Source organism: Passer domesticus, chromosome 19 (assembly GCF_036417665.1).
Source record: "Passer domesticus isolate bPasDom1 chromosome 19, bPasDom1.hap1, whole genome shotgun sequence".
Classification (NCBI taxonomy): Eukaryota; Metazoa; Chordata; class Aves; order Passeriformes; family Passeridae; genus Passer; species Passer domesticus.
The window spans coordinates 7,946,665-7,960,080 of NC_087492.1; the positions used below are offsets into that span (position 1 = coordinate 7,946,665).

Here is a 13,416-nt window from a genome sequence, read left to right on the forward strand (position 1 = left end):
GTCTATATTTTACACAGCCTCCAGAGTAAGAAGAAAATGATACAAGAAAGAGAAGTGCCCAGAAATCAGCAACAGTTTATTTGAAAATTAACAGTTTTTTTCACACCAGCTCTGAGTGAAACCTTGATCACAACAAAAAGCAGCAGCAAAGCTCTTCATTTCTTTTCACCTGGAAAAATCAGGCAAGCATTTTTCACCCCCTGTACTCTGCCAAGTGAAAATTAAAGTCTGCATCTGGCTGACACTTTGTGTAGTGTCAATTCACATTGTGCACAGCCCCCGTCCCAGGCAAAGAAGAACATGGTGAGTTGTAGCCAGGTGTGGGTTGGTCTCTCCTCCCAGGGAACAGATGACAGGACAAAAGTAAAGGACCTGAAGCTGCACATGAGGAGGTTTACATTAGGCACAAGGACAAATCTCTTCACTGAAAGGGTTGTCAGACACTAGCACAGGCTTCTCAGGGAACTGGTTGAGTCACCATCCCTGGAGGTATTTAGAAAGACATGTAGATGTGGTGATTCTAAAAGATAATTCTACAAGGAACAGTTATATGGAATCCAAAGGCTTTAGAAACCTGCAGATGGGATCTTAAGTTTGCTGTCCATGTGGGCAACACACAGCCCTGCTCTCCTTCCATTTCTCAAAGGTATGAGGCATCATGGGCTGGTGCCCTAAGAAACCTGGCAAGCAGAGGAACTCTCTCCTGGATGGAGTCCTCAGCCTGGAAGCATCCTGCCCCAGTTACACAAGCCTACATCTCCTCCCACCCTCACATCAGCCATCAATTCTAAAAGGTTTGGAGAAAGGGTTTCTGGCAGCTGTCTCCAGCTTGCTCTGACCTAGAAACCCCTGAAGAACTGTGTGACATTCAGGCCCATGGCCTGTTTCTTAAGAACTGGCTGTCCTCATAGAAGAGTCCAGCCCCAGGCTTGGGTCAAGCTTGCAGGAAATACCTTAAACATTTCAGACACTTGCACTGTCTGAATATCAACCTTGAAGATTAGATTCCAATTAGACTTTACACTCCTCAGCCTTCTTGGAAGAAAACTGATAAACTGAGCATGCAGTGGGAGCAGAGCTGGACAGGAGCTACATTGGTTGCTCAAACAAGGTGATCTGTTTTGCCTTTGTGCAAACCTTGCTCATCTATGTTGTCTTGAATACTGGTAAAAAATTAAAGCTTCTTAGGCTATGTTTTAAAGAGCAGTCTGCTGTTCACCTGCTTTCTGCATGCAGTATCCCAGTCCAAACCATAAATAAGTCCTGGCCTCCTGCAGTGCTGCTATAAAAACTGAGTCTGAGTTTAAGAGTCTGAGCAGGTGAAAATCCAAGGAAACCTGACAGCAATTTCAAAAGTCTGCAATAAAGCAGAGAGGTTTCTCTCCCTGCTTTGCCCAGAATTATAATCATACTTTGGAGCCAGCAGAAGACAACAGAGCCAGCAGCACTTACTGGGAAGCGTTTGAAGAGATCATGGAACATGGAGAATGTAAGGGGGCTGTTCCGTTTGCTCAGGAACTGGGTCAGTGCCTGCTGATAGATAGCTGCCACCTTCTTCACATTCAAACAGCCTGGGTTCAAAAGCTGCAGGGAAGAAAAGAGAACAAAAGCATTTCCAGTGAAACACAAGAATCAATCACTAACTATGAATAAATTAATTTTCATCAGTTCTAAGAGGTTTTCCCAACAAGTAGTTGAGATATGACACAGAACCATGAATAAACAGCCAAGTGGGCCCCAAATATGCTCTCCCAGGCACTGACAGCCATATGACCTTGTCACTGAAGGGCAGCACAGCTTCCTAAAAGGACTACACCCACTCCATGTAGTGTGGGGGCTGTGCTCTAGGCTGTGGTTGGCATGTCTAGTACACCAGGCTCACAGGGCACTGCAGGCCCATGCTGCAGTAGATGGGCTGTGCACATGGTGTTTGTTCTCAGATGAAGAGCTACTTGTATCTGTAGATTTCAGTGTATGTACATATCTGTATCTACACACACTTAGCACCTATGTCCAGGACTCCTAGGTACTCAGCAGACAAGTCCTAGCACTGATCAGGGATCCAGCAATCCCAAAACTGTGTCCATGCTCCAATATCCCCCTCTGGTGGGGAACAAGAATCCCACACACACAGCAACCTGCTCAGGCTACATGGATCTAAACAAACAGGAGTCATGGCAGAGCCAAGTGTGGAGCACTTCATCCCAACATTCCTGACTGTTCTCATACTGCCAGGGAAGTACTGCTCTTTGGCAAGAGTGAAAAATTAGGGCCCAGGAGGAAAAAACTGTAGTCTTCACAGTAGTGAACCTCCATCCAATGAATTTTTCTACAGCCCCATGGAAATCTAAATCCAAGTTTACATGGTGTCCTGTTCTCAGGTCAAATTCCCACTGCTGCTGCAGCTGAACACAGGCTGAAGTGGAACAAGGAAGATGGGTCTTGAAATATGACCTCAGTTTTTCTAGTTGAGTGTCTCTACTTAGCAGTTACTTGATACACATGTCTGTAGGGGAAATAATTGATTTCTCCTTCCATGCATATATTTACTGAAAAAATTCTATAGTTTTTCTTTAAATTTGGCTACTGTATCCTAGTGTCCCTAGTTCCACTTTCCTGCTTATTAAAAACCTCCAAATTATGCTCACCAAGCACAGCTCACTGGAAACACACAACACCTCTCTCTCTCTGGTTCCCCACTGCAAAACCTCCCTGGCCTCAACACAATGTCAGTCAGCATCAGCAGCATGACATGAACTGAGCTGTCATTTCCCTCAAACTGGCAGCTTATGTCAGCTGCTGCCTCTGTCCCTGCCTGGCCAGGACCAGAGCTCTGCTCCCACTGGAATAAGAAACCGCACAAAGGTGCTGTGAAGCATGCCTCACTCTAGCCTCAAAATCACGTATGTTGTTTATATTCTCCCCAGATCTCCCATTTTGTTTTTCTTTCACAAAAGGCCCAGCACTCCACAGGAGCTATTTGGATTAACCCCCTCCACCTCTCCCTAAGCCCCAGAAACACTGGCTCTCTTTTCAGCCTCCAGCAATACTTCAATGTGTGTTAATTTCCATGAGGGAGCTCTGTTTATTTTTCTACCCCACAAGATGTCAGCAAGATGAAGGCACTAATTCCTGTGATCAATTTGAGGGGTTCAGAGGCAAGGCCAGGGTCAGCTGCTGAGACTGAGACATTGCTTGCTGTGTTTCTAGTGGAGGTGACTGGAGTGGGCTGCCCAATATAAAGGGTCACCTACACTGAGACCTGTGAAATGCAGCAGAGACAGTAGGTGAAAGGGGATCAGACTAAGGGTCTTCTAGTAATGGACACCTGTAGCACAATCAGATTTTGTCCCTCCAAACAACTGCCACTGAAATCAGGGCTGCTCCAAACACTCTTCACCCTTCACCTTAGCCCAAACCTCAGGAGAATAGGAGTTTACTCTCATCCATCACTGTTCTGTGTCTTCCTGTTCCTGAGCACCCTCTGGAAAAATCTCAAGAGTGACTGCCAGGAATTTAATGCAAAAACCAGCAAATGAGGGAGAACAGCACAAATACCCATGATGCTTCTCTGGACATCAACATGGATCCACTGAATCAGCAGCCCCTGTGGCTATGGGCAAGCAGGCAGGAAAGGGTGAAAGGCAGGAGGGTGAGGGCCAGAAAGGCACAGGGAACTTCTCAGTCTCATGGAGATCAGGTAGACAGGTACCTGCAAGCAGCAGGCCCAGTGACAATGAACAAGGAAAGGTCACTCAGCAGAACCAGGTAATGCAGCTTTACTGGCAAAACACATCCTCAGGAGCAGCCTTGAGTCTTACCTGACATGCCTGCTTTGCTCTGCTGTCACTCTGTTTCTCGGGCTCAGGGGGAGGAGCAGTTGATGATGTGTTTCCTTTCAACACTTTGAGCAGGTACAATGAGGCACTATAAAAGAAAAGGGGAGAACACAGCAGTTACCACAGTGCCACAGTGAAGCTACATAAGGGCAGAGGCCAAGTGGCACAGACAGCTTACTCTGTAGCAAAGATGGTTACAGAATTTGAGAGGGTCCCTTCTCTCAGTCTAACCCTCTCTGGCCCTACCTAAAGACAAAGAAATCTCAGGAAGCTGAATCATTTCATTATGTGTCATCACAGTCAGATATCCCCACTCTCAGCCTGGTTTTCTCAAGCTGATGCTTTTGACTGGCACTGCTGGAGGAGTTCTGCATCTTGCCCAGGGTTTCTGAGCCTGCACAGCTCAGCCAGGACTGCAGCACAGCCTCTCAGCCTCAGCTGCCATGTGCTGGAGAACTCAGGCTGGAGAACTCTCCACCGGGAGAGCATGCAGACCTCTGTGCTTGTGGAAAATGCAGTATTTACTGGGCACTGCCAGTGCAGGGAAGCTGTCAGGGAGCCATGCAGCATACACAGCCAGCCCCATGCTGCCACAAGTACCACAGTTCCTGCACAGCCATGGGGCAGATGTGCTGCAGAACCAACAATGCCCAACAGCACTGGGTTGACCATGCAACATGGCACCCACTGCACACACAGCTGAGCTGAAATATCCCAGACTGAGTAGGAAAGTCCTCGTGAAACTGGCTACATGTCACTAGAGAGCCTGCTGGTAAATGGCACTCCTATTTACACCACAGAACAGCAAGACCACTCAACTTTCTAACAAATACATATCTGGGTATCCTAATTTTGCTGTATTCTACAGCAAATGAGAAAATACTGGTAGGTACAGTCAGGACTCGATGGCTATTGCCTTCATTATGCTATCATGCAGACAGTAAACACTGCATTTAAAGAACAATCATCACAGGTTGATTAGGAATTACACTCATCCCCCACTGAAGCACACACACTGCATTACTCCCAGAGGAAGCCTTGAAGCACTTCCCATCAGACAGCAATGCTATCCCAGACCATTTCTGTATGACAGAAGCTATAGAAGACAATCACCAAAAAACAGACATATTGAAAATGCTTCAGACTGCCAGGACTGACTAGTCCTTATGCAAGACACAGATGCTGGTACCAAATCTTCTGCAAGGCTCTTGCTTCCCAGACCCCTCAACACACAACATCACACCTGCTCAGATCTCACAGCATCAGCAGAGAAGCTCCTTGTGAACACTCACCTGAAGTAATAGAGAGCCACTGCAGAGTCGCTGTGCTTGCAGGCTTTCTTGACCAGTCTCTGCACTAAAGCATGCACATCCTCCTGCAGGGAGGCCACTCTCTTGCAGTACTGCTTGCTGCGGCACAGAGAGTTCCTGCACAGCATTGAAACAAATGCAAACCATTACCTGCAGACAGAGCTCTGGGGAGGATGGCCAGGAACATTTATCACTTTATCAGGATGAGTGAGAGCAAAAGCAGAACACAGTGAGTGGTGACAAACAATGCTAGCTGAGGGCAGCACATGGCTGTGGCAAGAAGGGTGAGGAGTCTGAACACTCTTCACCTTCAAGCACAAATTCAGGCATCAGAGCTGACTTGCCTTCAGAGCTCCCACAAAGGGCACTAACCACCTCAAGCCTTGTTACTTCACAACTGCTTCTCAAATGGGGCAAGAGAGCAGCACTGAAAATACTTTAGGGAGTGCTGAGATTGTCAAGAAGTAGTGCACAGAGGACACATGTGACACAGCATGCATTTTATCTGTCTAGCTGGTATCATCCCTCACTTCTGGCCCTGAACAGAGAATTTGCACTCTGCCTGCCTCAGAAATAACTTGTTGAGAGTTTGTTCCAGCCACAGCAGCAACTCTGAAAGCCTTGGGAGTTGTTGCATGGTCTGACTCAGAGGTCAGAGGCCCATGGAGGTATTCAGTGGCTCCATACTTGCAGTACCTGTGCTTGTTCTTGAGGCTTCCACCTGCAAACAGGTTTGACACTCCAAGTCCTTTAGCACAGAAAATCCAGATCCTAATTCCTTTCCTGCAGGTTATGACTAAGCACTGTGTATGTGTGTGGTGCTGTTAATCTAACCTACACAATCTCTAAGCATAGCTATTGCCTTCAGCCTTAGAAAGACCAGCTCCTGGTGCTCAACCAACACCACAACTGTTTATCAAAAGCCACTCTCTATTACCTGGAGGTCAAGGACACTTACTTGAAGATGCTAGCTGTCTTCTGGAGGAAATCCACCTCCTGCTTGTCAGAGTCTGAGCTCATGCACTGTTCAATCAATTGAAGCAGGGGCTCAATGATATCAAACACCAAGGGGTTCTCTGCTTGTTTAACCAGGAACACATCAATGAGATCCAACACCTGCAAACACAGTTATCCATGTGAGGAGTACAGCAGACAGGAAAGCAAGATGGATTTACACAGAGCACCTACCAGTAGGCTGTAGAGCAGCTGGAGAGGGCTGAAGAAAATTATTTATAGGTCTGTACACATTCTGCTATCATTTTTACTGTTAAGGCATGGGAAACTGAAAATTAAAATTTGAAACTGAAGATTGAGAGTTGTCTGTTGGTTCCAACTCTATTTCATGCAGTGACACCATTTAGAAAGAACAGTTACAAGAATCAGTGTCACCTGGCCAGACCTGCAGTCACTCTAACCTGGCACAGATCCCTGTTAGCACCACTGACTGACAGCTCTCACCCCTGCAAGCCCCCTTGGATTACAGACAGTGCACCAGCATAATATCAGCCTTTTTATAGAACAGCATCAGAATGGAAATGCAGCACAGCCACTGGCCCACTTCACTATTCAGCCTTGGCTAACTGCCTCCTGACTCCCATTTCTGTCTGGGAGCAGCTGGAGCTGTCCCTGGATGCTGGAATGTCCCAGAAGGTCCATGCTGACACCAAGCGGCCTGACCTCAGCATTACAGTCAAAACCAATCAGGGGGTTTAGCAAAACTCCCAATTTTACCGGCAAAAAAAGCTCATGTTGCAAAATGACCCGAGGTACTTTACACATTAAGGAACACCAAGCTTGTCCAGTTAAAAAAAAACCAAAATGACAAGCATGCTTGGGTAGCTGCAGGAAAGGATCTTATCAGTTTAAGCATTTTAGCTCAGCAAGTGAAAACCATGGTGCACTTTTTGACAGCACAATCCTGGTTTTCAAACAGGCCTGTGAAGCCCCAAGCACTGACCCCAACAGTGCTGCCCCAGGTGCTGTACAAAGCCAGAACAATCCAGTCCCAGCTTCCAGGAGCTCATGACACACATGAATGTCCAAACTGCTTAGTGTTAGGTAGCTCACAGCATGCATAGGCCTCAGCTGACATACTACCAAGCCAGAGGACTTCACGCAAACACTTCTCTCCCACCTTAGCCTTGAAATCCCTCCGCAGGATCTTCTCTTTCCGTATTCTGTCTTTCTCATCTTTCTTCGCCTGAATCCGTTTCTGCTGCTCAGCAAAAAGGGCTGAGATGTTCTTGTCAAGAGCCATCATAGCCTCATCATCCAGTTCTTCATCACTCTTATCTTCTTCCTTTTGTTTTTAGGAGAGAAAATCCAACACATCAACTCATATACTTCAAAAGGACAGTGGGGAGGGAACCAGAGCCAAGACCAGACTCAAGCAGGGGTGTAGCTAACCCAGAATAATACTGCAGGGAGGGAACACAGCTGCCCAGACCCATGAGAAATCTCACTTATATTTCCCATCAGGTAATCTGGCTGCACAGCACTAACATGTAGAGAGGATCAGGAGAGGAAAGAGGCTGCGGTTTTGACCTGACTCCCTCTGTGCTGTTCCTCCTTCACTGAAGAGGTTCACATGTTGCTATACCTGTAACTTTTACTGGGATCATTAAACCAAACTCTGTCACTGCTATAGTAAGTCTCCAGAGTGGCCTTCAGGGAACACTCTTCCACACAGGCCAGCCAACACAAGTAACACTATCTCAGTGCTTTAGTTCTCATCAATCTCATTTATTACAGGCAGGAGCACAAGCTGTGTCAGGCTAGACTGAACAAGCTAAAGTGCTCAAGACATAGGAACAATAAATAAAAGGACAAGTGACTTATTCCCACAGCTCACCTAAGACCATGAGCTGTTTCAAGTGCCATACAAAGATGGATACAAGGGCCAAGACTGCATGAGTTCAGGCAGGATGAGGGTCACTAGATCATCCCTCACCATCCCAACCTCCTGGTATCTGTATCAAGGTAGGCAGTGAAAACATACCAAAGCATTCCCTCCTTGGAGAACTTTCATCAGCTGACTGCGAAAATTATCATCAACTTCTTCACTCTCCTCATCTTCACTCTCAGTGTTGTCTTCATCCGAGGAGTCCTCGCTTCCTTCTTCATCCTAAGGAAGGAAAGTTCATCTCCTGAGCCCACCACACAAGCCCAACTCAATTCTCAGAAATAAAACCTCAACCCTCCCCTACTGCCATCCTTCTAGCCCTCAGGTCCAAGTACAGACACATAATGGGGAACCAGATCTCCACAAGGGCTAAAGTGGAATATAATACAGACTTCTCTGTCATATTAAATAAGGATCAAAGAGAAGCTTCCAAGGAACAGCTCCCATCTGACCCTCCTCTCTGCAATGCCCCGTGACTTGAATCTCCACAGTCCTTAAAAAAGTGAGATCTGGAATCCAGCTGGCTGTGCATCACAGCCACAATTCTGTCCGTGGCTGCAGAAAGGACAGGCCTGTGCTCCTTTCAGGATGCAGCTATTTCTTCTCAGAAAGGCATCTACTCAACCAGCCACACCTACAACAGCAGGCCAGGAGACTCAAGTATGCACTTCCACAAGCCATTTGTGTTTTGAACCTTTAAAATAAATCTTAGTAGAGCAAGAGCCATTTTCCTCAAGTAGAGAAATTATGCTAATCTATTAACCCAGCCCAGGAGAACCATTAAATATTGAGGATATGAGGAGTGTTTGTCACTGGCAATGGCACAATTACCGTGTCCTGTGCAGATTTGGTCTTTTTGTTTGATTCTTCCATCACAACGACTGCACTTTCTTCATTTTGCTCTTGGTTAGGGTCAAAAACCTACCAAAAAAAAGGGACTTGCATTTTTTCATTGTTTTGTTTTTAACCATTTCTTGTGTACAACAGACAGAAATTTCAGCATAGTAAACCAGCTGAATAATGGAATTTTAAGTAAGGGCATTAACTTTCTGCTTGTTAATATGCCAAGTTCTTCCTGTAAGTAACAAAAAAGGTGGAGAAAACTGAAGAGGCTGGTGGCATCACACACCTTGGTTTGTTACAAATGAAGTATTAGGTTCATCACAAAGTACCTGTCAACCCATCTTTGCCATCCACATATTATTTTCTCAGTAGGCATCACCTTTCTTAGTGGTATGACCAATTCAGATTTTTTGTGTCACTTATTTTTAGCACCTCTATGAAAAAAGAACCTTTCTAGAAAAAATAAATTTTACCATTTATACTCACATATAAAATCTACCAGTTATATAAACTGACCCAGGAATTTCTTCAGCCTAAAACTATCAAATAATACAGCTTGAAGTTAGCAGATCTCAGGCTCCCGTAAAAACAACCAAACTCCTCCCCCACAAAAACAAAAAATAGCCCAAACTCTCTCTAAACTACAGCTCAAATTCAGTAGCACACATCATCAGACAGCTCCTAAATCAAGTGGACTTTAAATTAAACCCAAAATCGAGACATGCTTGTACATACATCTGTTAGGGACAAAACAGGCAAACAGTACAAGGCCCTACTAGGGCCTCACTTACATCCAGGATCAGCTGCAAGCCCCTCTTGGTCAGGTTAGGGCATATCCATACAAACACACTCTTGGAAATCCGACGTAAGAGGAGGCTGGGCTGGGCAAGGAGGGAGAGAAGGATTTCCACCATCACCTCAACCCATCCTGGCTCCGAGTTGTCTGCACAGGAACAAACAAACAATGACAGGAAGAGGCATTGGTATATCAGTAAGAAACTACAGAAAAATTCACCAAGGAATAAAAATTGTCCTTCTAGCTGACTCTTAAAAGCACCACTCAGTAACACAGACCAGAAGGCTGGGAGGAAGAAACCACAGGGAGAAACATACTTGAAATGGTCTTTTGACCACTGCAAAGGCTCACCAGGTAACAAAAGCCATTATTTATTAAATCATTACCTAGATTAACAAGTTGTCTGACACCGACTTGGCCACATTAAAGCAATTAACAGATGGTCAGCAAAAGTATGTATTTTATATTTTATAGTGTTTCCAGTGAAATCAGAAGTCACAGCAGCCCATGAAAAGAGATGACATTTGAAATTTGTCCTTTAGTCCAAAAGTTTAGGAATCCTGCTCCACAACCAACTAAACCACCAAAGAATTATAGCTTCTCTTTTCACAGTGCCCTCAAATTGATTTATACAGATTTCAGGAGAACAAGACCACAGCTGGAAAGGAAATCAGAAGATCAAACCAAGTTTTTTTCTGATCAAGTCCCAGCCTAGAGGTCCTCAGGCCCCAAACAAGGATCAGCCTCCATCTCCAAACATGCTGTGCATACACAGAGGACACATTTAGCTTGCTCAAAACTCAAGCTAAGAAGGAAACATGTTTCATGCCTGCTGGGTGTTCAAGCCCACAGCTCTGCCAGGCAGACACCACCAGGTCACCACCAGCCACTGGCCTGCACAGAGCAATCACTCAAGGAGAATGAACTCCCTTGGAGCTCATATCCAAACAAGGGCAGCTGTGGAGCTCAGCTCTCCTTTCCAAGGCACACAGGAACACAACCCACTGACAGGGCAGACAGAGAGCTGAGGCAGAAGACTTAGAATGGCACAGAAAGAGAATGAAGAAGGGATTCTCCTGGGATTAAGTACCTCAAGCCAGAACCAGTGCTTCACTAACACAGAACTGCCATCTTCTGTCTTTGACAGACCACTAACAATCCCACTCCCTTTCCTTTTGTAGGAAGGACTCACCAGTCTTCTTCTTCTTGGCTTCTTTGCTGAATGCCCTCTCTGTGCAGTCCAGAAGGTCACTCAGAACATCCACTGTTTCAGGCTGATTCTGTTTGATCACAAACAGACAGGGAACAGGCTCAGAACTCCCCACTACCAACAACAACAGGAATATGCTCCAAATCTAAGGACCACTCTAAACAGGTACAAATATTACAATCACCTACTACAACTCTTTTGCAGAAAAAAAAAACAACTCAAGTTTTTGCTGTTCAAGTCAGCAGCAAATCAAGGGCAGAACTAATGGTCAGGCCAAGCTTTGCCCACTACATGTTTACAGACAGCATAAGAATCAGTTTACTAGCTGCCAGTTGCCCATTTTCAGAAGCCAGAGGTTCTGAAAGGCTGGATCTCTGAACACAGAGAAACTCCCCATCTGGGTGTTCAGAAACCCCAGCTATCAGCCTGTTTTATACTATAGAAATATTCCTCAGAGATATTACCTTGAAAAGATGAATGGCCACTGAAAGCAGAAGTTGCTGGAAAGCACCAATTTTGGCACTGTCTGATTTGTTTTCCTTCTTCTGCAGATCCTTCACAGACTGAAGTGTTCTGAAGAAAGAAACCTCTCTGAGTTTTTCACAATTACAACAGCAAATCGTCTCATATGACTAGACTAAAATTGTGACCAAAACTATAGTACTGTTTTGTGTACTTAACATTTCACCCATTGGCATTGGATACTCTTTTAGTACACAATCTTAATCCAATAATAGTATCTGACTGAATGTGGGTTATAAAAATATATACATTCCTAATACCACAGCCAAGGCTAGACCATTATGGGGAATCAAATTCAGAAAAGAGACATTGAGAAGTTTGTACAGGCATTATTAAGAGAAAAGATGAGCAGACTGTTGCAATCACGTTTGGGAGAAGGACAATGAAGAAAAAGACACGGCTATCACATAGTTAACACATAGAAGGAATAGAAAGAAAGGAATGGGGTGAAAAGAAACAGAAAGACTCTGAAACTCAGCCATGGGTGCAGGATACTCAAAGGCAAGAAAAAGAACTGCCACTGCCTGTGAATGGCTGTGCTACAGCAACCAGAACACTACAAGGCAAAGAAAACACAGCAGCTCTTTTACTGTCCTAAAGAGAAACCAAGAGCAGGGCTTTCCCCCCTTTCTCTTCACCAACCCAGCACCCAGCTTCCCAAGCATCTCACCTCTCCCAGATATCCCTCTGTTCCTTGGTGAAAGGTTTCACAGCTTTGACATGCTCACTGGAGAGCAGCTTGTTGGCATACTCAACGAGGAGAAAGATCCACAGCTTCCCATCTGCAGTCACACCATGGATGTGCTTCTCTCTCAAGGCTGCAGCCTTTGCTGTATCCCCCAAAACAGGCAGGGTGTTTAATGTCTGAAGTAACCTGCAAAGAAACAGCACCATGTTACTGTCAGAGGAACCAAATGGCCTGCTCCTGCTTACCAAAATAATACCCACCAGCAAAGAACTCTCATGCTAGAGCTCTGGTCACTCACTGCAGTCAGACTAACAGTGCCCAACTTTCAACCCACACATGTTGCCAAGACAGTAGTGCAGAGCTCATTATCTTGGTGGTTCCAAGCCACTTGGTACTCTCAAGGACACCATTAATCTCAGTTTTTTCTCACTCTGTGTCCCACCATGCCCTCTACTTTTCTTCTACTGAGGTTTGGCAATCATCTAAAAACATCTATTACCAACTCTATCTTCCTTAGCACAGGGAAGGCTGTGGAGTCACCAGCATCTCACACACAGAGTGGCCAGAAAGGCAACAGCCACCAGCACCCAGCACCTCCCTCTTGGGACCTTCCCCTTCCAGCTTGCAACAGAGACAATGGAAATACTATGGGAAAAAGCAGTATGAGCTCAACTGCACACCTGCCACATCAGCTCACATATAATATCATCTCATATATACTCATTCGTCATGGACAAAGCATGATCTTTGAAAAATCCATCTCCATAAAAAAAGCCTTGTGCTGGAGTCAAAGAAATGCTTCTACCATTAGCAGCCTACCATTCCAAACTTCTTGCCCTGCCGTTCACAAGGTGATCTTATTCTCAGGAAAAAATAGAACTTTCCAAGCTTAAAGCATGCAATCAAATCCTTACCCAAAGAAGTAGTTTTCTGTCTCCGTATGATCCCGTTCACTTAGGGGCTCTGATGGAAGGACACTAGCTTCAGCTATCTGGGAATTCTTCTTCTTAGCAACAAAGAAAGCATGGAAGAAGCAAAACCTAGAATAGACAGAAATAGGAACAAAATGAAAACCTAGATTGGTCATAACAAAGCAAAATCAGCCCACGCATGCAAACCAAACAGCTCCACATTCAAGAAGTCCAAGCACTGAAAAAAGCACTATTTACAATGAGGCTCTTTTCTCAAGATACACAGGGTAAAGAAGAGAAAAAGATGCTCAGGACTTCACAAAAGTGAAGCACCAACACTTAAGACCACAAAACACAGTACTAAGACTGTCAGATGTGGGTCACACTTTCCAAGA

General features: G+C 45.2%; 1 protein-coding gene across 1 annotated transcript in view; it reads right to left on the reverse strand.

The window, feature by feature from the left end:
• MYBBP1A (MYB binding protein 1a) overlaps window positions 1-13,416 on the reverse strand; it is a 54,161-nt gene that overhangs the window by 33,911 nt on the left and 6,834 nt on the right. Inside the window, exons 11-22 of the mRNA XM_064395022.1 lie at window positions 13,025-13,150; window positions 12,093-12,296; window positions 11,365-11,473; window positions 10,883-10,970; window positions 9,686-9,837; window positions 8,883-8,972; window positions 8,148-8,273; window positions 7,284-7,448; window positions 6,108-6,265; window positions 5,132-5,266; window positions 3,822-3,927; window positions 1,453-1,584 (exon numbers count right to left, since the gene is read on the reverse strand). Coding sequence (XP_064251092.1) covers window positions 1,453-1,584; window positions 3,822-3,927; window positions 5,132-5,266; window positions 6,108-6,265; window positions 7,284-7,448; window positions 8,148-8,273; window positions 8,883-8,972; window positions 9,686-9,837; window positions 10,883-10,970; window positions 11,365-11,473; window positions 12,093-12,296; window positions 13,025-13,150 — 1,591 coding nt within the window. The remainder of the gene's footprint in view (window positions 1-1,452; window positions 1,585-3,821; window positions 3,928-5,131; window positions 5,267-6,107; window positions 6,266-7,283; window positions 7,449-8,147; window positions 8,274-8,882; window positions 8,973-9,685; window positions 9,838-10,882; window positions 10,971-11,364; window positions 11,474-12,092; window positions 12,297-13,024; window positions 13,151-13,416) is intronic.